At 36.7% G+C, this 27,299-nt stretch overlaps 1 protein-coding gene and 1 pseudogene across 1 annotated transcript in view; one reads left to right on the top strand and one right to left on the bottom strand.

The window, feature by feature from the left end:
* The window catches only part of LOC148949574 (uncharacterized), a 171,369-nt gene that overhangs the window by 117,769 nt on the left and 26,301 nt on the right, over positions 1-27,299 (top strand). Inside the window, exon 10 of the mRNA XM_089093600.1 lies at positions 3,973-4,111. Within this exon, the coding sequence (XP_088949726.1) occupies positions 3,973-4,111 (139 nt within the window). The remainder of the gene's footprint in view (positions 1-3,972; positions 4,112-27,299) is intronic.
* On the bottom strand, positions 20,172-21,485 carry LOC148949575 (uncharacterized; annotated as a pseudogene).

Here is a 27,299-nt window from a genome sequence, read left to right as displayed (position 1 = left end):
TGAAACTGAGCTAGCAACAAAAAAAATTGTCTGAGAGAGAGAGAGGAGTAAATCATCCTTGAGCACCATCTTTCTTATGAAAAAAGGTCCTAAATTTATAAACTAATGTTTAAAAGCATATCCACAATATCATTTTGCCGTGTCGTGATCAATATATCAATAAATTGTGTAAATGCATTTGGACCACAATGTAGAAGCTTCATACAATAGTCTAATGATGGAGAATCAGTTTTCATTATATCGACAAGCATTCCTCGAGAAAATATCTTCCTTTGAATAGACAACTCTAGAAAATCATAATCTAGAATCAAACGTTTTTCCATAAGAACTAGATTCCTCATGATTCGATCTTTCTCGAATCGATCCATTTTTTTTTAGTCCTAACTCTCTCACAACCAACTTCAGACTAAACAGAATTTATTTTTTCTACTCTATGAAATATACGCTTGTCTACTATAGAAAAAGAAAAAAAATACCTTTGATTTAGAAACATTTTTATTGAACATAATTAAAAAAATAATATTCACTGATGCATTTTGTTCTAATAAATATATTTCGATAGGGCATCTAATGCTGACCGAAGTTTATTTATATGTAGAATATTCATTTTTCCAGCAAAACGCAACTGCTCTTCCTGCTTAAACTTACTTAATGATAGCACATATCTCGCATACATAATGTCACATTCAAGACATAGTCTATAGCCAGCGGTCATTTCCACAGCTACATTAGGTACCCGTATATCGTTGCTGCTGCTGCTGTCGGTTCCATCATTAATCTCCAATAGTGTAAATGCACCACTCATTTTTTTCTCCACTAATATCCTTGCAAATAAACTATTCTCTTTTAATTCAATTCTCTTACTAATATGAATTGTAAAGAAAACTATTCCTTTTATTCAAATCCTAATCACCAATCAAGTTATACTCACTCCTCTTGGCAAAGGTGTAATGACCTGTAGAATGGGACTACCAGAAAAACCTGTTTGGTACGGGCGCGTACGCACAGTATATACCTTCAAGCAAATTCCACATGATATTTCTAATTACTATAGCTTCTATAGAAATGATACCTATTTGCAAATGACCCTGGTAACCCCAATTCATTTAAAATACACACACATATCTATGCCTCAGGCGTAGGGTTCAAATATATAGATGCCTGGCCCGTGGTAAGGCATATTACGCAATCACTGGTCGTGGTACTAGATAGCTTACTACTGATATTTATTCCTTAAAGTATTAATTAATTTTCGACTTCTTTAAGTTATAAAAGTGAAAACATTTAAAAGATTTTTTTTTCAGTAAAGTTCAAATTATATTCTGGCTTTTAGAAAGCATAGGGTTTAGAACCCTACTCAGATTAATTTCTGCTCGTTTTGAGTTTGACTTATTTTAATTTCTGTTTGTTTTGGGTTTCATTTATTTATTTATACTGATTTGTGGTAGTTGTATGCTTCGTAGATTATTTTATTCTATTTTTGTTCATTTTTGGTTAATGGAGTTCTTCACTTCTTTTTGAAAAACTTGTTTTGTACAAAAAGTTTTTTTTTATTAATTTCTGTTCGTTTTATATTGACATAGTCTTTTTCAGGGAGAAAGACTGAGCCTTTTCTGAAGTTAAACAACCATCCCTTCCATAAAAACCTTAAATATCTCTGGGCATAACTTACAACCCTTCCCCCTAATCTCTGGGGTTTGTTTCAACCCCGAAAGCCTTGTTATATGATATTTAGACTATTTCGAATAGAATGGCTATCTCAAAATCTCTATTAAATGCATTTCGGGACAAAACGACGTGTGTGTAGAGGGGCGGATAGCTGCCCTCTGATCCCTTTGACTTTTAAAAAGAGCACTAGAACATCTGATTACCAATCCAATGAGCCCCCTTCGAAGTTTATATAACCACACTTTCTATAAAAACCCTATATGTCCCCAGGGCACAACTTTCAACCCTTGCCCTAATGGCTGGGGGGGTTTTGTTATCCTCAAAGACATAATTTCCAGGCCTTTCTAATAGGCTTGTCAAAATGGCAATATCAAAATTTTGATTGGAAGTATTTGTGGAAATAATAGGCTTGGAGGGGGACATTTGCCCTCTGATCACTTTCGACCATTAAAAAAGGCACTAGCCCTCTCAATTTTCAATCAAATGAGCCCTTTTTGAAGAAGCTACGACGAAACTTTATATGCCCCAAGGGCGTAACTTACGACCCTTGTCCTGAGGGCTATGGAGGGGGGGGGGTTGTCATCCTCAAAGACACAAATTCCAGACCTTTCAACTACGTTGAACAAATGGCCGTATCAAACTGTTGATCGGAAATGTTTGGGGAAATGATGGGCGTGGGGGGAGGTGATTCTCCCTCCGATTATTTTCGACAATTAAAAAGGGCAATAGCCCTCTTAATTTCCAATCGAAAGGGCCTTTTTTGAAATTTTTACGACAACACTTCCTATAAGATATTATATGCCCCCAGGGCATAACTTACAACCTTAGCCCTGAGGGCTGCGGGGGGTTGTCATACTTAAACACATAATTCCCAGACCCTTCAACTACGTTCAACAAAATGGCTATATCAAAATGTTGATCGAAATTGCTTGGGGAAATGATGGGCATGGGGGGGGGCATTCACACTCCGATCGCTTTTGACTATTAATAAGGGCATTAGCCCTCTCAATTTCCAATCGAATGAGCTCTTCTTGAAGTTTCTACGCCAACACTTTCTATAAAACCTTATATGGCCCCAGGGTATAACTGACAACCCTTGCGCTGAGGGCTGTGGGGGGAGAGTATCATCCTCAAAGACATAATTTCCGGACTTTTCAACTACGTTGAACAAAACGGTTATCTCAAAATTTTTATTGGATGTTTTTGGGGTAAATGGTGGGTGTTGGAGGGGTGTTAGTTTTCCTCCGGTCACTTTTGACTATTAAAAAGAGCATTAGCCCTAAGAAAGTTTCGAAGTTTCTATTACCACGCTCTCTATTCCCAGGACATAACTTACAATCCTTGCCCTGAGAGTTGTGGGGGGTATCATCCTCAAAGACATAATATCCAGAACTTACAACTACGTCGAAAAAAAATGGCTATTTCAAAATTTTGATTGGATGTGTTTAGGGAAATGATGGGCGTGAGAGGGGGGCTAGTTGTCCTTCAATCAGTTTCGACTAGCCTATAAAAAAGGGCACTAGCCCTTTCAATTTCCAATTGAATGAGCCTTTTTTGAAGTTTCTACAACAACATTTTCTATAAAAAAAAAACCTTATATGCCCCCAGGGCATAACTTACAACCATTGCCTTGAAGGCTGTGGGGGGGGGGGTATCCTCTAAAGCCTAATTTCCAGAACAAATGGCTATCTCAATATTTTGATTGGATGGGTTTGGATAAATGGTGGGCGTGGGAGGGGTGTTAGTTGCAAAATTGGATGTCTTTGGGGAAATGGTGGGCGTGGAAGGGGTGTTAGTTGCCTTCCAATCATTTTCGACTATTAAAAGAGCACTAGCCATTCCAATTTCCAATCGGATGAGCTCTTTTCGAGACTTTTGCGACAACTCCTTCGATACGAAGGGCCCTGGTCTAGAAAAAAAAATGATACATTGTGCCAACATTGTTCTTTACTTTGGCAGCACTATTGCGCTGCCTATGCTTTGCACATGGACCACGCGTAGGGAAAAGCTATTGTCTGTCGAGACCATAGTTAGAGATCTTAGGGATTTTTAAAGCCCTGGTGTTTTGTATTCTCCAGCAGGAAAATGGTTTCCAACCTTCTAGCCTAACACTAGCAGTTTTAGGCGTGAAACAGTTTTTAAACTTTTGGGTTTTATCAGTGTTGTGATAGTTATTGGCAATGGTCCCCTTTAAATGTCATTCATTACCGTGAATGGTTTGATAAACGCTGCTGCATTAATTGCAATATAAAAATGTTCACATTTCCCCCTCTATTATTGCTCTATGGTCCATACTTTATCCAGGTGAAGGGACTTCAAGTAGCCCCAAATGAGTTGGAAGACCTCCTTCGATCTCACCCTTCTGTTCTTGACGCTGCAGTCATTGGTGTTCCTGATGACAGAAGTGGGGAATTACCAAGGGGATATATTGTCAAAAAACCAGGTAAGTTTGCCCTTAGTTTTGTGGTAATCATTCCATGTACGAATATCAAGGTTTCTTTTGTTTTCAAGGGGTTTGAGGCTAACCATTTCCAGTTTAAGCACATTTCAGCATAATAGAAGTAATGTTTGTGATTTTTTAAACGGTTACAAGCTTTTTTAGGGTTTTCAGGGCACACTAGCACGGTTTGAGGATGGAACTAGTCATATAAACTCCCCCACCCTCTCTGAAAGCTGGTGGCTTTACTTCTGTACCCTTATTATTGGTCAATCCCATGTAAAAGAACTAGTTTGACCGAATTGGGGGATAAGTGTGCACCATAAGGTGCAAATTTCTTGCAAAACTGCGACTGAGTAAATAACTGTTTTTTTTTGCAAAAAAAAAAAACTGAAACAAGTTTTTATTTTCCTCACGTAACAGTAGAAAATTAAATCGTCGAAATTTGAAAACACGTACAATGAGTATAAAGTTATGAAGGTATAAAGTTATGTTCTGAAGCCATAGTGGCTAGTTAACATAAAATAAAATAAAAAAAATATTAATAGATTATTATTGCGTATACAGGTTGTTACTTATACATATATATATATATATATATATATATATATATATATATATATATATATATATATATATATATATATATATATATATATATATATATATATATATATATATATATATATATATATATACTATTACTACTACTAACAACTCACTGCAGCACCAAGCTGCCTGAGGTTAAAATAGCTGCGTACGGTCCTCTTCCATCCCAATTTATTAAACACCTCTCTCTGTACACCTTCCGAGGAATTTCTCATATCCTTTAAGTCTTTCCTTACGAAATCCTCCCAGCCCAACCGGGGATAACCTGCTTTTCGTTTGGCCTTACATTGCAAAAAAATCAATCATGTGAAACCTAGGAAATATTTTCGGCTAGTCAACAAATATTGAGGAGAAAATGCAAACATTCCGGGATTTCTTCTCTCTGCTGCCGTCGGTGCAAGAAAAAAAAATAGAAACAGAAGAAAGAAAAACCTTTGAATAGTATCAGAAAACAAAAAAGAACAGTAAGAGTAAAAGACGAACTTTGAAAAAGTCAATCTAATAAAGTGAGAATAAAGGGAGCCACCACTGCACTGGTAGAAATGTGACTAAAGGCAAACTATAAAGAGGTATTAAATCCCCGATAACATCAAATCATAAATATGCTTCTTTTTTAATGGATGCCTTATGCTGTTAAAGCTCCGTATATTTTAAACCACAAGAATTTTATCTTGAAAGTGTGAATGGTTCTTAAAGGGACTGCTATGAAAAATTATTTAGAACCACGTCTCTTGTGCAATAATTGATTTTACGTAACACTAAGAATTCAACAGCAACATAAACTTCAAATTATTACAAATTATTGCTTCTGTAAACCAGATTTATAAAAGAAAAATGCTAGAAAGAACACATCTTTTTTATTCGGGCTTGTTCAGATTACTTTCTTTCTCAAGATTATTATCACTAGATTATTGTTTAGTTTTTATTAATGCTAGATTTTTATTGTTTATCTATATTGGTGATTATCATTCATTACTCCTACTACCAACAACTAATTGCATTACTAAACCCCTGAGGATAGTACAGCCGTGAACGGTCATCCTCCACCGTACAATTTCCTCACCGATGCGTTTCCTCCCCCTCTCACCTGGTATCTAAAATTTAGATATTACATGGGAATTTGTTTAACCGGAAACTCCCCAGCCTGACCGTACATTGTCCAGAACTTCCCTTTTTACTCTCTCCCATGAAGTTCATGCTTCGTTTAAGCCTGTACTTATGACGGCTACCTGCCTCGTTCGAAGATGTCCTTCTTTTGCTGATGGCTAGATTCGTTTTCCGTGTTGGATTGCCCAAAAAACACGATTTGTTGGCAACCCATAATTTTTCGCACATAAAATGTGACTTGGCTATTTTAATCTTGCTTCCATTATAACCTGAGGGAAGGGATTGAACCTCATTTTATAGAGCTTATTGTTTGATAAATAGTAGCAGAAAGAAGCACCCAAAACTATCCTCAGACAATTCCCTCTGAAAATATCTAGCGTTTCTTCCTCAACCATTCGAGGCACCAATGTTTCAAAGCTATACTTGACAAATTTCAATACCATGGATACGGGTTCTAAGACAGTTCTAAAACAGTTTTAGTTCTGAGACATATCTGCCTGCTTTTATCCCCGACATCAGCTGTTCTACTTTTACATGCTCATTGTATCTGCAATCCTTACTAATAAAGTAAAGCTATTCACTCTGTTAATTTTGCCGCTTTCTACATCGCCTCTTCGTCCTCATTTATTCTTTTTGTGTCCTATGCCCTAAACGCACCATAGTCACATCTGTTGATAAAAAAAAAACAATTTTATGAAGGATATGGGGGTTTTTCTTGATTTTAGCGCCATATTTGTATTTCAGAAGCGGAAGATTAAAATTGCAAGAAATTGGTTTAAAAAGTTTACACCAACACTAATTTGTTTCTAACTCTGCTCTACTAATACTATGTCTTCTACACTTTTGTTAAATTCCTATTACAGATTAGAAAAATTGGTATTCCAACCTTCCATCGCTTCTAGTTTCTAAACATTTTACCTTGAATCTCGACTCTGATTTGTCAATCAAGAATTGTATGCTTGAAAGTTCAACTCGAGAAATTATGAATGGCGTACATAATTGGCGCTGTAGTCTTGCGTAATTTTGATTTTTATCGACAAATGTTGCTATAATGGGACCTAGGCATTAGTCTTGTTTAGGTCTGCCATAATTTTCAAATCTAGTTTCGCCCTCTGAACTCTCAAGATCTTCAAAAATCCATTGGTTTCGCCAATAATTTATAGACACTAATATTACCTGTGTAATCTATGTCCCGTTTGATATTATGTTCTCTTATAGTTTTTCCTATAGTCTTATAGTTTTATAGTTGCTCCTTAGGTAAAGGTCCATCGGTTTTCAACAAATAATTCGTATAAATTGGGATAAGTTATAACCCTCTTGAACTCACGATTCCAGACCGAGTCAACTGCTAACCTTGTTTCCTACCTTAACCACAGGCATTGTTTAGTAATCTAATCAATTACGATTACCACTTACTTTTTATTATGTTGTTTGCAGAGTGTAATGAATATTTTTAATAAATCACAACAAAAAGGAGTTTATTTGGTTCAAAGGGATTGGTTTTTCAAAAAACCCCTAGAGATTCTGACTAATACTACTCCGCCCACTAGTTCTACCTATTCATCTGTTACCGGAATACCAGGTAATATAGAAATAGCGTTTTAGTCCGTAATCAGATAAACTCATGAGGCTTCTAACAAGAATAATGACGATCAAAGGGGATAATAGAGAAGCAAACGTAAATAACTGGTTTTGCCTGTTTCAAGCACCGTAAAAAAACTTTGCTGATGGTAAGGAAGAAAAAGTCCACGGAGCTTGCCAAAACACATGCTATCCATAATCTATTACAAATCTATACGTCTATGTTTATACCGTCCTCCAAAGTTGCTTTTAGAAAACAGTAATAAAAGGGGTATAGGAGGCACATCTGCGTATCTGTCATTTTCGTGTAGAGATAGGCTCTTGTTATTCCAGTCCACTGAACTCCTTCTAAGCTGTATTTGTCTTCAATCCAATAACTGCAGTTTTAGCGTCACGTGCCAAATATTAAGTGCTTGCGGTTTTTGATTGGTGTAAAAACGAGACAGTGATTAAGCTTCCGTTATAGAGAAAAAAATGTCTTATATCAGCGAAAGTTGTTATTTACATACATCCTATTGTAACTAGTTGTGAACGCTGCGATGAGCAATGTTACCAAAATAATGTTAAAATTATTTTGACTTTTCGCATTGAATCGCCGCAATCAGTAATGATAACTATTTTCTTTTCTTGTTTAAAAATTCGTCTTTCTGTGAATTTTGAAAATATTCTTGCTTCCATAGATTTTGGCTTTTGTTTTCTATATTATGTTATAAAGCATTAAAAATGTTTAAAATCTTTGTCTTTTTGAAAATTTGGGGGATTTTTTTTTCGATGGGATTTATTTTTCTCAATGGGAGTACCAAAGAACAAGTCCTTTTTTAATAAAAATACCGAACAAATGTTATTTTTCTAAATATAAAGGTAGGGGTTTTCAGTGCCGTCTCTAGGAGTTTAACTGTATTCTTGTTAAAAGTATGATGAGTTTCCCTGCTTATGCATTGAAATGCTTTTTCTAATTTATCTGGTATCTATTCCAGTGGTAAATCTATAAGCATAACTATGGGGCATATCGTGTGAGTCAGAATCTCTCCGGAATATTTGAAAAACTTAATGATAAGACATCAAGCATGACGTCAAAGCGATTTTGATTTAGCTTGAAAGAAAAGTACACAGGTTGTTTAAATAGCAGTTTAATATACTGCCAGGGTTCTGAGTTATTTATTTAACAATAGAATTCATAAACGAAAAACTACTTGAACACGATCTCCCCCATAAGGCTCCATGGCCGGGAAAGAACAGGGGAGAAAAAATACCAAAATAAAAAAAACATAAACAAAATTCAAAAAAAAATCCAGTTGCCCACCTTAACAATCTCCAAAATGACAAACTAGGCAGGGGGTAGCGCATGATTTCACCATCTCAATTAAACATTCAACTCAATACAGAGACATCAAATCCAAGGGAAACCGGAAAAAAACTTATTAACTAGCTAAAAATTTTCTAACATAATTTTTTAACATACCAAAGGAGTGGCAGCCTCGCGCGGACTCTGAGAGCGTGTTCCAGATCCTGTTGCAAGCTGTCAGCAGGGTTGCCGACGAGGTTACGTTCGTACCATTTTTGGTACGTTTTGAATAAAACGGTACGGTTTACGTGACTGTTCTAAAAACGTTACAGGTTTGTTACGTTTTTGAATTTATGTTACAATTATGTTACGCTTTTGAATAATGAGTAAGTTTCACATTTTCCGAGTAATTTTTTTTCCCGTGAAAAAAGCCGCTGTTCCCATTTTAATTACACTGACATGAGTATCGACATTCTTTCACATCGCGGGCATTTAATCTTATCACACATTCACTCACTTTTTAGGATGAGAAAATATCCACTTCGCTTACTCGCATAGTAAGTTAAGATAACATTCGCTCTCATAGGCATAAGATTATCATTTGTCTAGTTACAAGTGACAATAGTCGGTTAGTCACCTCACCATACTGAAAATATTATTGGCAGCGCGATAGTGCTGCCTGAGTAATGAACGATGTGAGCACAATGTATTATTTATTTTTTATTTTATTTTTTCTTCTCAATACCCGGAACATGACATTATTTTAGGTTTTTTTTTACTGACCTTCAGTTGTTGTGATTTTAAAAGTTCTGCTTTTGTTCCAACCAATTGTGTTGTGTTCAACAAAAAAAAACACAGGAATCATTTACTGATCTTTAGTTGTTGTGACTTTAAAAGTTCCGCTTTTATTTCAGCCAATCATGTTTAACAAAAAAAAACAACGGAACTATTTACTTATATTCAGTTGTTGTGATTTTAAAAGTTCTGCTTTTTTTTAAGCCAATTGTGTATCTCCCCCCCCAAAAAAATAATTTTCAGACAATCAACTTCAGACTAACCAGAATTTTTTTTCTACTCTAAAAATACACGCTAGTCTCTACTATAGAAAGAAAAACCGGTCTAATCTAAATTCAACGTAACAGCACATGAAGCCAAAATTAAAAGAAAAACCGGTCTAATCTAAATTCAACGTAACAACACATGAAGCCAAAACGAATAGAACTTGGATTTTATGACTGTTATCTGATGTATCCGATAAAAACTTTGAAAATTAATTTATTCTTTCCGGTACTTTGATTGTGGCAACTTTTTCCGATGTATCCGAGAAATGGATGTTGATATTGAATTTAATCACTCTTACAATTATATTTTGTGAAATTGCTGTATTGTCTGTCTAGGAAGCGAGTTCAATCGATAACGAATCTTAATAGAGAGTTTCTTCTATTTTTTTTTATAATTTCCTATAATAAAATTTCTGTATTGTGTAACCAAGAGATGAATTCGAGAAAGAGTTTGTTGCTTACTTACTTACTTACTTACTTACCTACTTACTTACAATTTTTTCATAATAACATAATGAAATATCCAATAACGGATGTTGATAAAGAATTTATTCATTCTGATACCTAGATTTTGTCAATGTTATCCCATGTGTCTGACAATAAAATGTATGCAAATTCCTTTTCTCACATCTTCGATGTTTTAATACATTCTAAACTTTTGATATGCTAGCTTACTCTAAAAATAATGGACACATAACAATGTAATGCATAATATATTTTTTAATGAAATAATGCTATGTAGAATATTAATACAAAATTATATTATGACACATAGTCATACACACGTTCACTCTTAGGCATCCAGAAACGATGGTCCCATGATGTAGAATAGTTTTTACCATGTCTTATGCATTTATCACGATCAGGCATGTCCTTAGGTATCCAGTGCGCGAAGAACCTGACCTCGTCTTCAGGACGATGATAAACCCCTTCAGATTTAGGACACTTAAATTCTTCTAGATTGAAAAGTGGAATCCTAGGGTCACACTTTTGAATTAAGACTTTATCTGTAGGTACATTACCCTTTACATAGAGTGCTTCAACCCCGAAAAAGCTGCAAATTTCACTGACTTCCTCCTTGACATTTCTCAGTTCCTGACCACTATTTTTAAGTGGTGTAATCACTCTATCATAGAATCCCAGTCTGTTCGTATGATGTAATGTAGTACTCCACAAGGTTTTATCATACTCAAACATGTTATAGTTCACCATCCAATGATAACAGTCAATTTCTTCGAGTCTCATTGACAATAATAAAAATGCACATTCAAATATAACACCACAAGATGGTTTTTTCAAACCGATAAATTCTGTGTCATACAGTCCTATCATCTTGGAAGCTATTAATATAGTTGTTAAGAAGAGAAATACATCATCAAACTTTTATACCTTCGCTCAAGGTTGAATAGAGTTATGGCTAGAGGGATGACTCCTAAAACCATCTCAGTTCATCGTGGGGAGGAGTAATAAAACCCTTATAAGTCATTGTGGGGAGGGGTCATAGAACTCTCGGTATCTATTGTTTGCAAATGAAGTCTGGAAATTACATTTTTTTTTCTTAATTTCTGTATTGTTTTCCAAGAGGTGAATTCAAGAATGATATTTTGTCATTTTAAGATACAGACAAAAAATGTATTTTACATAATTTTCTTACAAGAAACTAGAGTTTACGGTCGAAAAAGCCTTATTAGCTCAGATTTTACGGAAATAGTTTAATTTTTCGATCCAAAAATAGACTTAAGTTCCACATTTGAACCAGAGAATTGTATTTCCATAACTTTCTTACAAAAAAACTAGAGTTTACGGTCAAAAACCCTTAATAGCTCAGATTTTACAGAAATAGTGTGTCTGACAATAGATGTACGCAAATTCCTTTTCCTACATCTCCGATGTTTTAATATACATTCTAAACGCTTGATATGCTAGCTTACTCTAAAAAATAATGAACACATAGCAATGTAATATTTTTAATGAAATAATGCTATGTAGAATATTAATACAAAAATATATTATGATACATTATTAATATCAATGATTAACTTTGGATATTTTGAATCTGTTCCATAAAATAGTTCACCATGTTCTCTCTTGATATTGTAGTTATTGTCTTCTCTTAGTTCGTAATCAGTAGATTAATCATTATTCCATTTTGAATCATACACAATTTTTACTGGTGTCCCATGAACAGGCTCAATATGCTTTTCGTCTTTGCTATTATTTGATTCATTGACTGTTTGATCAATGCCAGTAATGTTTGCTGGTTCTTTGTTCTTCATCGTTTCATCTTTATATTCCGTAGTGATATTTTTTGACAATGCCATTTTTATTTTTCTTGCAATTTTACTGTCAATTAACACATTATTTTTACACAGGTAGCAGTTTCGGCACGTAAACAAGATATGGTTTACGATATTAGTAGCAGAGTAGGCCTTTCTTTTATTAGCCTTCCGTTGAATGCTAATACCCAAAAGCTGATGATTGGATGTATCCGTAGGTAATGTGTTACCTGCAGCAGTAGCAAGGAGTTGTCCTCTATCATCAACAATTATTTTTATGTTAGCATTCTCTTTGAGTGCAATCATCTCTAGAGATCTCAATCTCGCATAACCACCATCATAAGAGTTGAATTTTTTCGGTATCCCAAAGAAATTTAATTCCTTACTGTCATGACAATGCATGCATACATTTCCAATAGTGCTACCACTTGTACTTGTTTCATAGTTTAAATACTTCTCCTGGTCAGCATTCAATGCTACAATAACCTTTTTATGTGAACACACTCTATTAAAATGTTCCATCTTCACTTTCTTTTTTTAAAGATATGAATTATGTGTTTATCGTTCCACTGTGTAAAAAATACTGATTTAATACATGCAGTAGACTAGGTAGTGACGATAAGCGGTCATAGAATACCAGTGGGAAAGTCACATCGTGTCTCTAACCAATCATAGAGCACAATTGTTAGAACCGTAAGCATACTTTGACATTTTAAGATACATACAAAAAGAAAAAAATAAATAAAGTTGAAAAATTTTGAAGTTTAAAAAAAAAATAGTTTGTTTTTATGAAAAAAATATTGAATTATTAGTTCAGATTTTACGGATATAGTTTTATTTTTCAATCCCAAAAAGGACTTAAGTTTCACATTTGAACCAGAGAATTGTATTTTCCATAATTTTCTTTCAACAAACTAGAGTTTACACTCAAAAACCCTTATTAGCTCAGATTTTACAGAAATAGTTTTATTTTTCGATCCAAAAATGGGCTTTAGTTTCACCTATGGAACAGAGAATTGTATTTTCGGTAATTTTCTTGCAAAAAACTATAGTTTACGGTCGAAAACCCTTATTAGCTCAGGTTTTACGGAAATAGTTTATTTTTTCGATCCAAAAATGGACTTAAGTTTCACATTTAAACCAGAGAATTGTATTTTCCATAATTTTCTTGCAAAAAACTACAGTTTACGGTCAAAAACCCTTATTAGCTCAGATTTTACAGAAATAGTTAATTTTTTCGATCCGAAAATGGACTTAAGTTTCACATTTGAACCAGAGAATGCTATTTTCCATAATTTTCTTACAAAAAACTATAGTTTACGGTCAAAAACCCTAATTAGCTCAGATTCCCCCCCCCCCCAAAAAAAAATACTTTTCAGACATTTCTTGTTAAAACTTTATTTTCAACTAATTCATCCGGGTTTTCGAAAGCAATTCATGCCAGAGTACAGCACTATAACTAGTCTAAGACATCCACTCTGTCATCGCCCCCACCCCCCGAAAAAATACTTTTCAGACATTTTGTATTTTCCATAATTTTCTTACAACAAACTAGAGCTTACAGTCAAAAACCCTTATTAGCTCAGATTTTACAGAAATAGTTTTATTTTTCGATCCAAAAATGGACTTAAGTTTCACCTATGAATCAGAGAATTGTATTTTCCATAATTTTCTTACAAAAAACTATAGTTTACGGTCAAAAACCCTTATTAGCTCAGATTTTACGTAAATAGTTTATTTTTTCGATCCAAAAATGGACTTAAGTTTCACATTTGAACCAGAGAATTGTATTTTCCATATAATTTTCTTGCAAAAAACTAGAATTTACGGTCAAAAACCCTTATTAGCTCAGATTTTACAGAAATAGTTTATTTTTTCGATCCTAGAAAGCACTTAAGTTTCACATTTGAACCAGAGAATTGTATTTTCCATAATTTTCTTGTAAAAAACTAGAGTTTACGGTCAAAAACCCTAATTAGCTCAGATTCCCCCCAAAAAAATACTTTTCAGACATTTCTTGTTAAAACTATATTTTCAACTAATTCATCCGGGTTTTCGAAAGCAATTCATGCCAGAGTACAGCACTATAACTAGTCTAAGACATCCACTCTGTCATCACCCCAACCACCCAAAAAAAAACTTTTCAGACATTTCTTGTTAAAACATTATTTTCAACTAATTCATTTGGGGTTTTCGAAAGCAATTCATAGCTCTTAATAGAACTTTTTAAGTGTGAACTCCTATTTTTCAGTCGAAATTATAGAAAATTTGATCAAAAACCCATTTCTTGGATCTTCAGTCAGAAAAGCGTGGTTTTGGATCGAAATGAGCCATTTTCATAAAAATAGCTCCTAATGAAACTTTTTAAGTGTGAAATCCATTTCATGCAGCAAAATTATAGAAAATACGATCAAGATACATTTGCCTGATTCAATTGTGTATTTTTAGTCAGAAAAACATAGTTTTGGTTCCAAAATGATTCATTTTCCACAAAAAATAACTCTTAATGGATCTTCTTACGTGTGAACTCCAATTTTTTCCAGCTCAGTTTAGAAAATCTGTGCCAATTTCCACTTTTTCAAATTTAGGGTCACTTGCCTGAGACTCTGGGCAGGTGAGTGCAACTCAACTCCCGTGCAACTCAAGCCCCATTTAACTAAACCCCCGTGCAACTGAACCCCCCATGTAACTGAACCCCTGTATAACCGAAAACCCGTACAACTGAACCCCCCGTGCTACTAAACCATCGTGCTACTGAATCCTCGTGCAACTCCACCCTCATTTAACTGAACCACGGTGTAACTGTACCCCCTTAACTGACCCCTCGTGCACCTCAACCCGCGGGCAACTCAACTCCCTCAGAACACTGTTCAGTCATTTTTTGTTAATTTTTTTTTATTTCTAAACTATTTTAAATTGACAATACTCTCCAAAATATCACTTGTGTATTATACAGTAAACAATCACCCCATCTCCTCCAATTCGCAAATCCCATTACCCCTTTTTGCAAATGTTAATTGTAATCCGATTGTAAAAGCATTTCCATAAAAATAGCTCTTAATAGAACTTTTTAAGCGTGAACTCCTATTTTTCAGACGAAAATATAGAAAATATCGTCAAAACACACTTCTCTGTTTCAATTGTATACATTTTCACATTTTCTGATTCAAATGTGTATCTTCAGTCGGAAAAGCATAGTTTTGATTCAAAAATGAGCCATTTCCCTAGCAATAGCTCTTAATAGAACTTTTTAAGTATGAACTCCAATTTTTTCCAACGAGACTATGCAGCTCAACCACATTTAACTAATCCCCGTGTAGCTGAATCCGCATGTAACTGAACCCCCCGTGCAACTGAATCCCTCGTGCAATTCAACCCCCGTGCAACTCATTGCAACCCCCCCAAGCCCCATTTAACTAAACCCCCGTGCAACTGAACCCCCCATGTAACTGAATCCCTGTATAACCAAAACCCCGTACAACTGAACCTCCGTGCTACTGAACCCACGTGCAACTCGACCCCATTTAACTAATCCCCGTGTAACTGAATCCGCATGTAACTGAACCCTCGTGCTACTCAACCCTCGTGCAACTCAACTCCCTCAAAACACTTTTCAGCCATTTCTTGTTAATTTTTTTTATTTCTAAACTATTTAAAATTGGCAACACTGTGCAAACCATCACTTGTGTATTATACAGTACACAATCACCCCATCTCCTCCAAAACACTTTTCAGTCATTTCTTGTTAAAAATTATCCAATCACTAATTAGAATTATTCACACTCCTATTACTCAAAACATTAATTAATATCGTTCATAGTGTGCAATTTGCGAATTCCTTATCCCTTTTTGCAAAAATGACAAATACTCACTCTCTTTGAAAAACTAAACCAGACTATACCCATCAAACCAGAGTATACCCACCAAACCAGATTATACCCACCAAACGTGTCTGCGTACCCACAGTATTTCCATACACCTATTAGCCCAGAAACCCGTCTGGTAAGGCATGTACCGTTCGTAGTAATAGGTGACTGACCCTGGTAAGCCAATGCACCGGTTAAACTGCACGCATATCCATGCCTCAGGCTTGTGTAAGTACATGTGTATTCAGCGCGAATTGATGCCTTACTACTATTCGATTGGAAATTCGAAGGGCTAGTGCCCTTTTTAATATTCTAAAGTGATTTGAGGGCAACTAACCCCGTGCTACAGTAAAGAACGATGTGGTCACAACGTGTTGTTTTTTTTCTCCATACCCGGGCACTTCGTATCGAAGGAATTGTCGTAGAAAAAGGGCTCATTCGATTGGAAATTGGAGTGGCTAGTGCCCTTTTCAATAGCCAAAAGTGATTGGAGGACAACTAGCCCCACCACGCCCATCATTCCCCCAAACACATCCAATCAAAATTTTGAGACAGCCATTTTGTTCAGCGTAGTTGATTTCCAGATAGAAAATATGTTTTTGAGGAGGGCACTCCCCCACAACCCTCGGGGCAAGGTTTTTAAGTTATGCCCTGAGGGCATATAAGAACGATTTTGGGACAATGTATCATTTATTTTTTATCCCTTTAGAGCAGGGCACTTCGTATCGAAGAAGTTGTCGTAGAAACTTCGAAAATGGCTCATTCAATTGGAAATTGGATTGGCTTGTGCCATTCTTAATAGTCGAAAGTGATTTTAAGGCAATTAACACCCCTTCCACGCCCACCATTTCCTTAAAGAAATCCAAACAAAATTTTGAAAAATTAAAATTTTGAAATTTTGAGATTTGCACTTAACTGAAAAAAATACAAATGGAATGTGCATTGCCAGTTTAATATACATATATTGATATTTGTTAATCAAAATGTTAATATCATTTGATTTATAAAAGCTATAAAAGTAAAAACATTTACATTTTTTCCAGTAAAGTGCTAATTATGTTCTGGCCTTGGGAAGACATAGGGGTTTTGAGCCCTACTCATGTTAATTTCTGCTCGTTTTGAGTTTGACTCGGTTATTTATAGTAATTTCTGTTCGTTTTGGGTTTCATTTATTCATCGATGCTGATTTGTGGTAGTTTCATGCTTGGTAGATTATTGGATTTTGTTTTTGCTCATTTTTGGTTTAATGGAGTTCTTTACTTTTCTTTGAAAAACATATTTTGTGGAAACAGTTTTTTTTAATTAACATGGAGAAAGAGTTAGCTGAAGTCAGGAAGGAAAATTTATAATAAAAACAGGTATATACTAATAAAAAAATTTTTATAATTTCTTTTTAAAAAGTGATTATAAGATGATATGGTACTTGCCAATTAGCTGATACACACGCGAGAGGTCAAGTTTGATTAATGCTAATGAAATAAAACAAAATTGGATGAAAATATGATAGTTTGAAAACAAATTTGGGCTATATATTTGCACATTAGGGGGGGGGGGGGTAAAGCATTATTATATATTAAATACATAACCTAACCTAGGTACTTTTCCCCCTAAACCAAAAAAACAGTTAAATATTGTAAACGCAATGACAAACCACGCTTTGCGATCCAATTCTCTATTGACTGATACCGGTTTGACTAGTTTCCTTTAGCATCTATTTTGCGTGTGTACCAGCTAATTGACAAGTACCGATGATATATATATATATGTATATATATATATATATATATATATATATATATATATATATATATATATATATATATATATATATATATATATATATATATATATATATATATATATATATATATATATATATATATATATATATATATATATATATATATATATATATATATATATATATATATATATATATTATTCTTTGCGTAAACCGTAATAACCTCACTCTCCCTTCTGATTGGTTAGACATAATATCCGGTTATATACAAAATTTGCTCTTTTTATATGGGATTATGAGCAGCTGATATTGACAACATTCTTGGGGTTGAATTGTGTGAACTCTTCTCTTATTTCTTGCTTTCTTTTGGTAGGGAGTTACGATTTAAATTACAAACAGAAAAAGGCATTTTATGTAAAATAACTGCTGTTTCGTATTAGAACTAAAGACAACGATTGAAATATTTATTGTTTGATAAAATAAAAACAAAACAAAAACTTCTTTCACTTGGGATTGCTCAAATATTTATATTGGAACAATGCAAGTCTTAATATTGAGGAGGTGAAACTGAGACAGAGCCAATCTAAAATGTTAGACGGGAAGGGAGCGATTAAAATGATTTTTGGGTCTTTTTAAGAAGCTAGATTTATTAAGATCGTTTTTGTTGAAATTTACCAAAAAATCTAGTTGGTTATCATCTTTTCTGAAAAACTCTAAATTGTCCTTTGTTTATTGATTTGTCTTTTATCTTGTACGTATTGCTCATCAACTTTTGGTTTAAAACACCAACAATGGCAATTAAAAACAACAACAACAAAAAAGCCAAATAGTAGCCTGGGGTTATATACACGCATCGAGGGAGGGGGGGTGTCTTTTTGTTGTGCAGGTAAACTGGAAGCAGCACTTACAGTTCAATAAATAGGAATTTCCTGAAGGTAAAGAAGCATGAATTGTTATTATTGTATACTTTTTAGGCACCTTTAAAAAGTTGGAGGGAAGATTTTCAATGAGATTACGTAAAAATGTATTTTTCAAATTATACAGGCAACAAATGTCCCCTCCCCCCTTTAAGTACCACTCTTAATAGTAAAATTAAGGCACCCTGCCTTGAAAAGAGACTTTCCTATCAAAAGTTACGAAAAAGTTACGTTTTTAAGAGTTTGGACGTTACGATATTTTTTGGTCTGGTGGCAACCCTGGCTGTCAGTGGGTTGAAGTCAGATCTCACTGATGGAGTATGAAGAATCTGCAAATTGTTGGAAGCGTGGAGATGATATGTCGATTGATCAGAAACAAAATATATATTATTACATAGGGCAGCAGGAAGATGGCCGTGCAACTGTAAAAAAAATGAAAGATGAACAAGAAAAAAATAGAGATATTTCAAATCAAGCAAGGGTTTAAGTGAAGATTGGTTAGTTTCCTGAATAAGAGTTCTTGCTTTATCACAAAGTTTTGAAAGTGGCTTCAGAGACGAGGGAAAAGTTGACATCCAAGTAACAGAACAATATGAAACATAAGACTGAACTAGGCTGCAGAAAAAGATTCTAAGAATCGGCCCTGGAAATATGTGTTTGAGCTTTCTAAGGATTCCAAGACTCCTGGAGACTTTCATTTAATAAGGTCAATATGATAGTCAGGGCGCCAGATTCTGTATCGTGCACCCACCCATGCCGGAAGGTAAAAAAATACCGAGGACGGATCCTAAGGTAGTCGACCATGCTGAAAACGAATATCGTAGGGCGCATGTTTGCCGTTGGGCGTTTCTGAGATATAGGCCAAAAATGCCAAATTTAGCCTATAACTAAGTGTGGCGATTCACGATTTTTTTGCGAGTTATTGGGTTGAGGAATCCGGCGTAATGTTATATCAATCGAAAGAGGAGATCTAGATCTACAAGAATATGATTTTTAAATTAACAAAAAAACACAATTTTTTTCTCTATTTACCGCAGTTTCAAAATAAGTGCTGTAAAATTCGACTAATATCTCAAAGAAAGGCTAAAAACTCGAAATTTCTTCAAGCTAACAAACTTTATTTTCATATTAGAAAAGAAAGTTCATTCAATTCCCTACAATTTGAGCTAAAAAAAAAAAAAAGTATAAACTATCATTATTTTTAAAAGGTCTGCGAATTATTTTTGTAGTGTCACTGAAATGATCACTAGCCGTATCGTGAAAATGGACATAGTTTATTTTTTCTTCAAAGGGTAGGAATACTTAAAACTTTCTAACTGTTTAAAATTTTTAACTTTTACTTAAAAATAAAAATAGGTTTAAAATAAATGTTGACTAAAAATAGTGTTTTTTTAGAATGGAAGAATATGTTTTCTGGTGTACTAAGGGGTCTGCAATTACCTTTTTGGGACCTGATTTGCCACTGATACGACTGATATATTTACTACATGAAAGAATTCTGCTTCACAGATGGATTCAGTTGGCGCACTGGAGTTGTCTTACTCGGCCTGCCCGTAAAATTGGGTAAAAGTAACTGATTAGGGACCTGTTGTAATTAAAAGTAAAAGGTATCGAATAAAATTTTCAAAAATATTCCTCATTTTTTTCTTCCGAAAATTCAGATGGGGCAAGGTTAGACTCCCTGCATGCCCTCCTCGTTCCACGGCAGGAGCATGAGCTGCAACATCCTTTCATTTTTGAGCAGCTACAGTCTTTCCTACATCTTCCACTTTTGCATCTGCAGTAAGCTTCCAGGTTTGATGCTTCTTTACAGCTTGAGACGACCGCATCTACTCCCCCTTCAGCCATCTTCCATCCATGGAGGAGTAGATCTGGAATTCTTGGCCGAGCCTGTACTGACGACAAGATTTTCCATGTAGTGAATATGGCTCTTCGTATGCATGGCTCGAAGGTGGCAGTCCTTACATCCTGTTTCTGGCACCAAATGCAAGCCCTTACACTGACCAGTGAATTGAATCCGGCCTGTTTACCGTACATTTCAATGTCCAGGGATTTTGATAGGTCGGAAACTTCTCTAAACGCGTTGATTAAAAGCTTCCTCTCTGCATCCTTGTTCCGCTCCGTCACACACCTTTTTTGAGGCAAAAGTTAGAGACGCTGCGGTGTTTAAGAAATAAGCTTTCCCGACGCCGAAGAAAAAGTTCGTTGTGTCACACCCTGACAGACAGTGCACGAACGGTAACATAATCTGCTCCTCTTTGGACAAGTGAACTCCATCCGTCAGCTCGTGTACTGAGATAATGTATGTCGGGAACTTCAAGAAAAGTTGGCTCAGTCCCTCAGCTTGAAGCTCTTCAAAAAAATGAACACAAGCTACTGCCACGTCTGCGTCTTTGGCATGCACAACGATGCTACAAGCGTAACGGCTAGCGTACTTGACATGTGTCATAAGGCGTTGGTCAGCCTCTTCGTGGCTGGAGGACAAGCATTCCTCGTAGTCACAGTGTTCTGGTAAAGTTGGACTGCAGCCACGCTTGACCAGAGACAATTTGAATCTCTCCTTGAACCCACCTGAGAGAAAAAGGTTCAGTGCTTTCAGAAGCTAATCACCCATCTGCTCCCAGGTTTCATAAAAATTTCGAGGAGCCGGCTTTTAGACGCTGAGCTTGCAAGTACGGCATCCCATTCTTCAATTGTGCTAAGAGCGGAAATCTGGAGGTTTTTCCCTTTCCCTCGTCAGAGTCTGCATGCTGATTTCAAGGAGATCGGCTCTCGGGTGTCCGTGAGCTTCCCAAACAGCCCGTCGTACCGATCTGCGACAATGTGGACTTCAGGAATACCCACTGGAAGATCATTCAGCAACAATAGAAGCAATCTTTCTGCGAAGGATTTGACTGTTTCAAACCTGGCAGACCGATATGACCTTATCTTGGACATTAGGTCAATGATGCTTACTGTAGCTGATGTTGTTTCTTTGGATTTCAAAGTCGCTGGCCAAGCTGCAAGTCCTTCTTTTTTCTTATCCAGTTCAACAGCACAGCTTTGTTCCCCGTCCTCATTTTCCAGCCAGAGGATGTCTTGGTTGATTGTTGCGGAAGATGTTCAAAAATGGATAGAGGGAAAGGAAGAATCTCTTTTGTGCGGATCTTTACAACTGGTTTCTCCTCTTCTTTGCCGTAGCTCTACTGAGCAGTAATGATTCTCTTCAAGGCTGTTACTTCAGAGCTCAGGAGATCGGTTCTAGGGACACCCTTCACTTTCTGAGTTTTCTCTAAGTTCGGACTGCAACCTTTTTCACATCTTCTTTCCTGTTGCACAGAAAATCCTCAACCACCTCTTTTCTTTTGTGGCTACGCAAGTAATATCAGAAAGAACCTTCTCATCGTCCACAACTTCTGACGTAACAATATTCACTAGGTCAAAGTCCACTCTGCTGAACGGATTGCCACATGTAGTGAAAATGTCTCGAACTCTATCTCACGAAAGTTGTAATCGCGTCGTCGTCGACTGATTGTCTTCATGATGTTTCAATATCTCTGTGGATACGTTAACTACTTGCAGGAAACAATTTATGATGGCAGCTGAAATCGGCAAGGTAAGAATCTAAGCTTCATTCTGTCTCTCATCCATTTGTTCTCTTATTATTCCGGCCGTCGTCTTTGCATCCTTGTTCACTGTACATTCCAGCATCTGATCGGACCAGGTGGCTGTGAACTTTGTATGCGTTCTCTTTACTGCGAAGTATCCTTTCATGAATTTCCTGTGTACATCAGGAAAGATTTGTGGTAAACTTCGCATGTCTGATAGGTACTGTATGAGACATCTTGTATACTGAGGATGGTCAGCCACTGCCAAGTATGGCAATATCCGAGTAGTTGCTGTCAAATGAGACTCCCAGTCACAGGTCTCGTTCAGCATGAATGAATTGCATCGCTATTTCAAGTATTTCCAAGAACTGCCGCCAGAAAGCAAACGTGGGTGACGCATTTCGCAGGGTGTCGAAGGCATTCATTATGGGAGCCAAAGTGATCAAGGTATCGTTTGCCTCCTGAAGTGCAGTTCGCACGTCAGCACCGTTTGCCAATGAAGTCCTGAATAACTCAATGGCACTACCCAGCTGGTCCATACGGGATAAGTCTTCTTGTGCTTCGGAGTAACACTCTTCCAAGGACTCCCAGTAGAGGGCTAGCAAGACCTCGTACAGTATGCAGTAGGCTTTGAAAGCTTGGTAGTAGCCTTTCCCTTGAAATACCTTTTCGCAAGTACCAGGAAGCAGCAGCTTTGCCTGCACTATAATCTCTTTGAGTCTGGAGCTGTCCAATATCTTACCAACTGCCTTGAGATAGTTGAGCAGGAGGTGGAAGCCTCCTATCCGTAGGATTACGTTTTTGAAGTCATCCGGGTATTTACTTTTCACTCCCTGTGCTAGCTGATAAATGAAGAGATCTTGCGTGACCACCGTATCGTCACATCCGACAGCTTTACTTATCGCCATGAACGTTCGCAGAGATTTTTCGACTGTTGCATGGTTGTTTCATTGGTGCTTCATGAAGGAAAGGCTAGTAAAACACGTTGCTTTTAGGAACATTTTCCTTCGAGATTTTACTGCAAATGGTTCGATAGCTTGGTAACGATGGGGGACTTTCTTCTGTGGCCACAAGCTGTGTTGGGCATTCTCTAGCCAGCATTATTGCCTTGTCCAGGTGTCTAATTTATTTTGGAGTCTCGTGAAGTAAGTTAACAGGAAGGAGTTCTTTCTCGATCATCGTTTTCCTTAAGATCTTCGATCCCTGACACTAGATTTCAAGCTTTTCTTACGGTAGACATTCAACTGGCCTGTTTCTCTGGCGCTTAGATGACACGGCGACTTTTGATTGGGTGTCCTTTGAGAGCTCCGAGGTCTGCACCATTGCCATACTAGTAATATGAGTCGATGTGCCATCGAGGGAGGACCATAGAAAGTTGAGGTTGTCGTGCATGAATTGGATCAAAGAATCATCATCTTTTATTATGCCAGGAGGAACATAGACGCTGTCTGCTGTGGTGTGAGTCCTCACTTCGTCTACCGCTGTTGCTAGGAGTCGTCGAATGGTATCGTACAATACCCCAGAACCACTTTTATTCAGAACTTGAAGGATGTCTCTGCTTCGAGTCTTATGATAAACATAAACTGAAAGCCCAATATGTTTCGTGGTTTTGACGTAAAACCCGGAAAATAAAACATCTTGGGCGATGTTCATATGTCTTTGTTCTGTCTTTGGCATACAGTCTTGTTTTACCTCTGGATTGTCCCACGGTTCTTCTTCTTCAAGAAGGTAAACAAGAAAGTTGTGGTGCTCTTTTGGTATCATTTGGGAGATACCGTCGGGTGTTATTTGCACGTCTTCTGCTTTGGCGTTTAGTTTCTGATCACTGATTGCTCGCTTCAAAATCTTGGCTGCAATGAATAGTGTATTTGTATCCTGGTTGCCAAACACTGAACGAAATCTAGTGCTACACCGGTGCGATGGAGTCCGTGATCCAGTGGTTGCCGGAAAGTGGTCTGCTGTCTTCGTTCACTGAAACTTGTTCGGGTTTAACTGAGATCTTTAAGGCCAAGCGCTGTTTCAAACTAATGTCAAAATCTGCATGGGTGTCACTGGATTCAGCTGTCACCACTGGTAAGATATCTTGAAAATAGCTCAAATCACTACTGCTGCCATCTTCTTTGGACCCCACACGCACAAAATCCTCTTCGACGGTTCGCTGAACGCTGTTCATAGCAACGATTAAACTCTCAGCAGAAATTTTCTCGCGAATAAAAAAGATGTCAGAATGCCCCGGCTACGAAATAACGCTCAGAGAAATTCCGTAATGCTGTAAAAGTCTTCTTTCAAGCGGGTTGACTGATAGTTTCTTCTGATTTTTGGGTCTGTTCTAGAACAGATTGAAACAAATGAAGCGCGCAGTTGACAGAGTCCCGCCGTCTTTCCTTTCAGTAAAACTTGTTCGTATTCCTTAATAAGTTCCAAAAAGCACTTCTCGTGCGTCTGTTTCACCGGCTGGGCACTTGCCTTTTTCATAAACTGTAGTAAGCACACGTTGTGGTACTAATAATAATAATAATAATTTATTTTTAACCCGCTAAGGTAACAAAAGCGGAGTATAAAAAAAGAAAAGAAAAAATACATACAAATCGACTAAATACACAGTAAAGACACTAAATCAATGAAGGAGGCGTACAAACCCATGATGAGCTGGGAGAGCCTTCACTGTCTGGGGGAGTTTTTCAGCAAGCTCAACTAGCTTTTCAGTTATATCTGGAAGCCCAAAAACTGAGACAAGGTTACGGTTCCGGTACCACGGAGGCAAATACAGTAGAAAACGCGAGAACCGAAAATAATAAGAACGTAATGACCGGGTATTTTTTCGCCCAAGAATGGGATAAACACCAGAAAGGAACAAAATTGAATGATCAGTAAAAACAGAATACAATTTAGCAAGGGTCTTCCTACTGTATTTCCCCCGATTGAAAACAATTTTGGAATAAGATACTTGGATCTTTTTCTTACAATTCGCCACGGCTTGTTCTCGGAGAGATTTAAGATTTTTAGCAATGTTTATACCCAACCACCGAAAAGAAGAAACACATGGGACAGAAAAAGAAGCGCAATCTAAAGGCGAGTTACAATTACTATTAAACGAAAGATATTCACATTTAGAAAAATTCAGTGATAGACCAATCTTACTAAGGTTTGTTGCAACTGTAGATACAGAAACAGAAAGACCTTTTCTAGTCCTACTAATTAGAAGTATATCATCAGCATACGCTATGTAAGAAAGATTAATCGCCTGAAAAATACAAGTGGTTGGGATAGAAGATAAAACAGAAGAAATGCAAAATTTAAAGATAGAAGGGGAAAGGACAGCACCTTGTCTGACACCACGCCGAACCGGAATTTTAGAATCGGAAATAACCCCTTCAGCTTTTATTCGTAGAAAAGAATTGGCATACCAATAACGAAGGAGAGAAACCAGAGAAAGATTAATGCCATGACTAAAAAGGGAAAACAGAGCTTGTGAGTGGACGACGCTGTCAAAAGCCTTGGAAAGGTCCAAGGCGCAAAGATGGAGTTCATATCCCTTTTTAGTCGCATCGATAAGAAGATTAATTAGAACCCGATGGGCTTGCTGGCACCCTACCCCAGACGAAAATCCAAGCTGATTTTCGCCAAAATGTGCACTCGATATGGACGGAAGAAGAACATATTCAAAAACTTTACTGAGATTGCATGACACAGTTATTGGCCGATACGACGAGCAATCGCTAGGAGGTTTCCCTCTTTTAAGAATTGATGTTACAGACCCACATAGGAAGCTATCCGGTACCGCAGACGCACACAAGCACATTTGAAAAAGCAACTGCAGGTGTTGAAAAAGAAGTGGGCAATCAACTTTTAAATGGTTGGCAGAAATGCCATCACAATCGAGGGAATTTGATTTCAACCTTTTTACTGCCTGCTGAACCACAGAGAGCTCAACAGACAAAATCTGAGTTTGGCTCAGCGATACGGGAAGTGCGGCAATGAGAAGTTTCGAAAAAACCGAATGGACATGATAAGTCACTGAACTAAAAACTTTACTGTAATAACTATGCCATCCACCGGCACTAATCGGGCTTGTAGCAAAAGAATCATCAAGTTTTTCAGAATTAATTACCTTTTGCCAATCAGATTTACTTAACGGGAAATTCGATATTTTTGATTTAGTCGAGCGCAGGTACTTTTTAAATTCTAATTTTGTCTTTTGCTTTATTTGATGAATAACCCCTTCAGACGGACGACCACAAGAAACCCAAATCCGCAACCAAAACTTTGCTTTATTTTTAATCGATTTCAATTCAGGATCCCACGACCACTCCGGTTTAAGCGTGTTTCGCCTGACTCGCTCATGTGGTACAGCGGTCAATTCAGCTGTTTTAAGGCAAGATACTAATTTTAGATAATAATCATTTAGAGTATTTTTATCATTTGAAGACTTACAACTAAGCTGTAGAAGGTGGAAAGGAACTTGAATTGTAGCAAGTAGCATAGCTAGCGTAGAAATATACAGCGATAAATTTATCTTATTCCAATTTCGACGGAAAACCCATCTTCGTCCTGCTTGTAAAGCATTACGATTAGTACAAATCGGTATTTGAAAAACAAACGAAATCGGTAGGTGATCTAAATCGCAATGATCTTCATGAACAGTTACAGTAGAAACGGGTAGGCCCGGAGAACAAACAACATGATCAATATTACTTTGACTACCGGAATGATGAAGATAAGAATATATACAAGTTTTTTCAACCAGCTTAAACTGCGGCAGCGAATCAAATATCAAATCCGAGCGAATATTCGATGACAGCAGGTCAGCGTTAAAGTCTCCAGCGATCAAAAAACGATAACCTTGATTTGAGACGGATTCCAAAAGTTTCTGTAATACACTGCAAGTCTTAGCGAATCTGTTAAGAGACTGAACCGATTTTCTGTCACAAGGCAAGTAAACATTTACGATCACTAAATCGTTAATCCGCACGGCCAAAATGTTAGGATCACTGTGAAAAAGCACAGGCGAGTAGCAAGCAACACTATTTCGGTTCAGTATACAAGCAAGCCCACTCGACGGCCGTCCGAAAGTAGTTCGTGCCGCCGATACGAAAACGACGTGATTAGCACTTCTTTTTAGCAGGTTTGTATTAGCCGACGATAATAAGTGTTCTTGCAAACA

Source organism: Artemia sp. Qi Xiang Cuo, chromosome 8, assembly GCF_049724085.1.
Source record: "Artemia sp. Qi Xiang Cuo chromosome 8, ASM4972408v1, whole genome shotgun sequence".
In the NCBI taxonomy this organism is placed as follows: domain Eukaryota; kingdom Metazoa; phylum Arthropoda; class Branchiopoda; order Anostraca; family Artemiidae; genus Artemia; species Artemia sp. Qi Xiang Cuo.
Note: the sequence above shows the minus strand (reverse complement) of the source record. Positions and strands in the feature narration are given on the sequence as shown.